We start from the raw sequence: 3,097 nt of genomic DNA, 5'->3' as shown, positions 1-3,097 counted from the left end.
TCCAGATGTTGCCGCCTGCCCTGTGAGCACTTTTTTTTTTTTTTTAATCTGACAGCCTGCTCGCTGTTCTGCCAGTTTGTGTCTCGCGAGAGCAGCCGGGCGCGGGCTTGACGAGATCTGAGGCGCTCAGGTGTAAGAGGCTCTCTCATCCCCCAGCAGTGGGGAAACAGTAGACAGATAAGTGCGCGTGAGAGACTGCAGGCATCTCTGTGATCTCCGGGCTCCGGGCTGCACTGTGCGCGCTGCGCGGCCGGCTTCAGCGCGTCATCGCTGGGATAAGCAAAAGAAAAGAGGAAAGAAATAAAAAAAAGAGGATAGCTGCACGCGCGCGTGTGTCTGTGACTGTTTTTTTTTGTGTTTTGTTTTTTTTTTTTTACCTCGTTCGCTTTACCCCCCTCAACTTTTACTTCTTTTCGCGCACTTTAATTGGAGAAGCTTGCCAAGATGATGTCCATGAACAGCAAACAGCCGCACTTCGCCATGCATCCCTCTCTGCCCGAGCACAAGTACACCACCCTGCACTCCAGCTCGGAGGCTATAAGGAGAGCCTGTCTACCAACTCCACAGGTAAATTATTCCCTTCAAAAAAAAAAAAAAACTTCCACTTTTCTTTTGTTTAAAGCGCCGAACACCGCGCGTAATAACGGTGCGCTCCGAGGCGTGCGCGTAATGTTTTTTTCATGTGTTCCATTCTGTGATCGCTCTGTTTTTCATTTAAAAGAACACTCCCGACACATGCATGCATTCATGTTTCTCGCTCTCTCTCTTTTTTTTTTTTGTCGCCCTCACAGCTGCAGAGTAACATATTCGCCAGTTTGGATGAAACCCTGTTGGCCCGCGCCGAGGCTCTGGCGGCCGTGGACATCGCCGTGTCCCAGGGCAAGACCCACCCGTTCAAACCCGACGCCACCTACCACACCATGAGCACCGTGCCGTGCTCGTCCACTTCCACCGTGCCGCTGGCGCATCACCACCACCACCATCACCATCACCACCACCAGAACATGGAGCCGCCGGACATCATGGAGCACATCGGCTCGCCGTCCCTCACCCTGATGAGCAGCGCGCATGACGGGGTCGGGGGAGGAGGCGGTGGCGGAGGCGGCGGCGGCGGAGGAGGACTCATCTCCGCTTCTTCTGCACACCCGCACTCTCACATGCACGGCTTGGGTCACCTGTCTCACCAGGCCGCCATGAGCATGAACTCGCCCCTCACCCACCACGGGCTGTTGCCTGGCCATCACGGAGGGGGCCAAGGCGGCCCAGGGCTCACGAACCCCGGACTGTCCTCTATCAACGACTCGGACACGGACCCAAGGGAGCTGGAAGCGTTCGCGGAGCGCTTCAAGCAGCGGAGGATCAAGCTGGGGGTGACCCAGGCGGACGTGGGCAGCGCTCTGGCTAATCTGAAAATCCCCGGCGTGGGCTCACTGAGCCAAAGTACAATTTGTCGGTTCGAGTCGTTAACTCTGTCCCACAACAACATGATCGCGCTCAAACCCATCCTCCAGGCGTGGCTGGAGGAGGCCGAAGGGGCCCAAAGGGAGAAAATGAGCAAACCGGACATTTTCAACGGCGGGGAAAAGAAACGGAAGAGGACGTCGATAGCCGCGCCGGAGAAGAGGTCGCTGGAGGCTTATTTCGCCGTGCAGCCTCGACCGTCCTCCGAGAAAATAGCGGCGATCGCCGAAAAGTTGGACCTGAAAAAAAACGTGGTTCGAGTGTGGTTTTGTAACCAAAGACAAAAGCAGAAGAGGTTAAAATTTTCTGCTGCGCACTGACCGGGAAAAAAAAGAGGAAAAATAATAATTAAAAAAGTTATGTGACTGAATTTGGGGACCAATGGACATTAAGACACCGCTTTCAATCTTTTGTCTCTAGCGACGTGACACGCTGGTGCACATTTTACGAGGCTTCATATATCCGGTTTATTTTCACGTTATCGGTGAATGTGAAGTATGCAAATAACAGATGACACACATTTCGCTCCGTCGTTCCGACGGAAACGCAGACACGCGTCCACATTGCCTTTGAAAATATGTGGAAAGAGATACGTTGCTTGAAATTAGCCACAGTTATTTTTCCTCCTAGTAGGCCTATTATTTGAAGTATAGCCATTTACAAATTACCTCATTGATTGTTGAGCTGTTCTTGATTTTTTTTTTTTTATTATTTATTTAATTTTATTTATTTAGTTTTGTCGATGTTGGTATAAAATAATCCATGAATGTGTTCATTTATTCATCTGTTAATTTATTGTCATCTGAAGGCTGCTGTTAAAGTCAAACTTAGTTGCAAACTTTGATGGATAACTGAAAATAATAATAATAATAATAATTAGGCTGGCATGGAATTCACAGACAGTAATTTGTCCTCTTTATGCTGTCACATCTATTGAAATATTTATTTTGAATTTGCACAAAAAAAAAACCCTTTAGGTTTACAGATGGGATAAGTGTTTTTGTATGTACAGACTTCACTTTATCACAGAGCTCTTGTGTTTTTGGACACCATTGGCGTCCACGTGGAAAAGTTTCAGATTTTGTGCTTCAAGAAGATCACACTGAAAAAAGAGCTGAAAACACACACACACACACACACACACACACACACACACACACACACACACACACACACACACACACACACACACACACACACACACACACACACACACACACACACACACACACACACACACACACACACACACACACACACACACACACACACACACACAAAACCAACCAACAATCTTCCATGTGTTCCAGTTTGCAGTGCAAACAGTCTATGCATTGGTAAAGAAACCTTCTTGTAGATGGTGTGCATCACTGTTAAAATGCCTGTTTTTCACATGATCATCACCCACGTTGTTTGTCGTGTTAATTCTTTAAGGACACGTTGTGTAAGTAATATTTTACTTTGTGCACAAGTATGTTTACAGACTGCAGCGACATGTGCATCGTGGAAATGTCCCAGTCTCCCTCCCTCTGTCACAACTTCTCCTCTGTTGTGTCTTCTTTCTTTCACTGGTACTCTTCATCCTGTAAGCCAAATTCAACAGGGAGGTGTGTTCCAGCAATCTTCTAATAAACTG

The 3,097-nt window shown here is 48.1% G+C and overlaps 1 protein-coding gene across 1 annotated transcript; it reads left to right on the top strand.

Annotated features, from left to right (window-relative positions):
- Window positions 1-444: 444 nt before the first annotated feature.
- Window positions 445-1,831, top strand: pou4f1 (POU class 4 homeobox 1). Its single transcript, XM_034162123.1, has 2 exons — window positions 445-567; window positions 792-1,831. The coding sequence occupies exons 1-2, from the start codon at window positions 445-447 to the stop codon at window positions 1,779-1,781; spliced, it is 1,113 nt and encodes a 370-aa protein (XP_034018014.1). The 3' UTR covers window positions 1,782-1,831.
- Window positions 1,832-3,097: the final 1,266 nt, after the last annotated feature.

This window comes from Thalassophryne amazonica, chromosome 2, assembly GCF_902500255.1.
Source record: "Thalassophryne amazonica chromosome 2, fThaAma1.1, whole genome shotgun sequence".
NCBI lineage: Eukaryota > Metazoa > Chordata > Actinopteri > Batrachoidiformes > Batrachoididae > Thalassophryne > Thalassophryne amazonica.
This window is presented reverse-complemented; position numbering and strand designations above follow the sequence as displayed.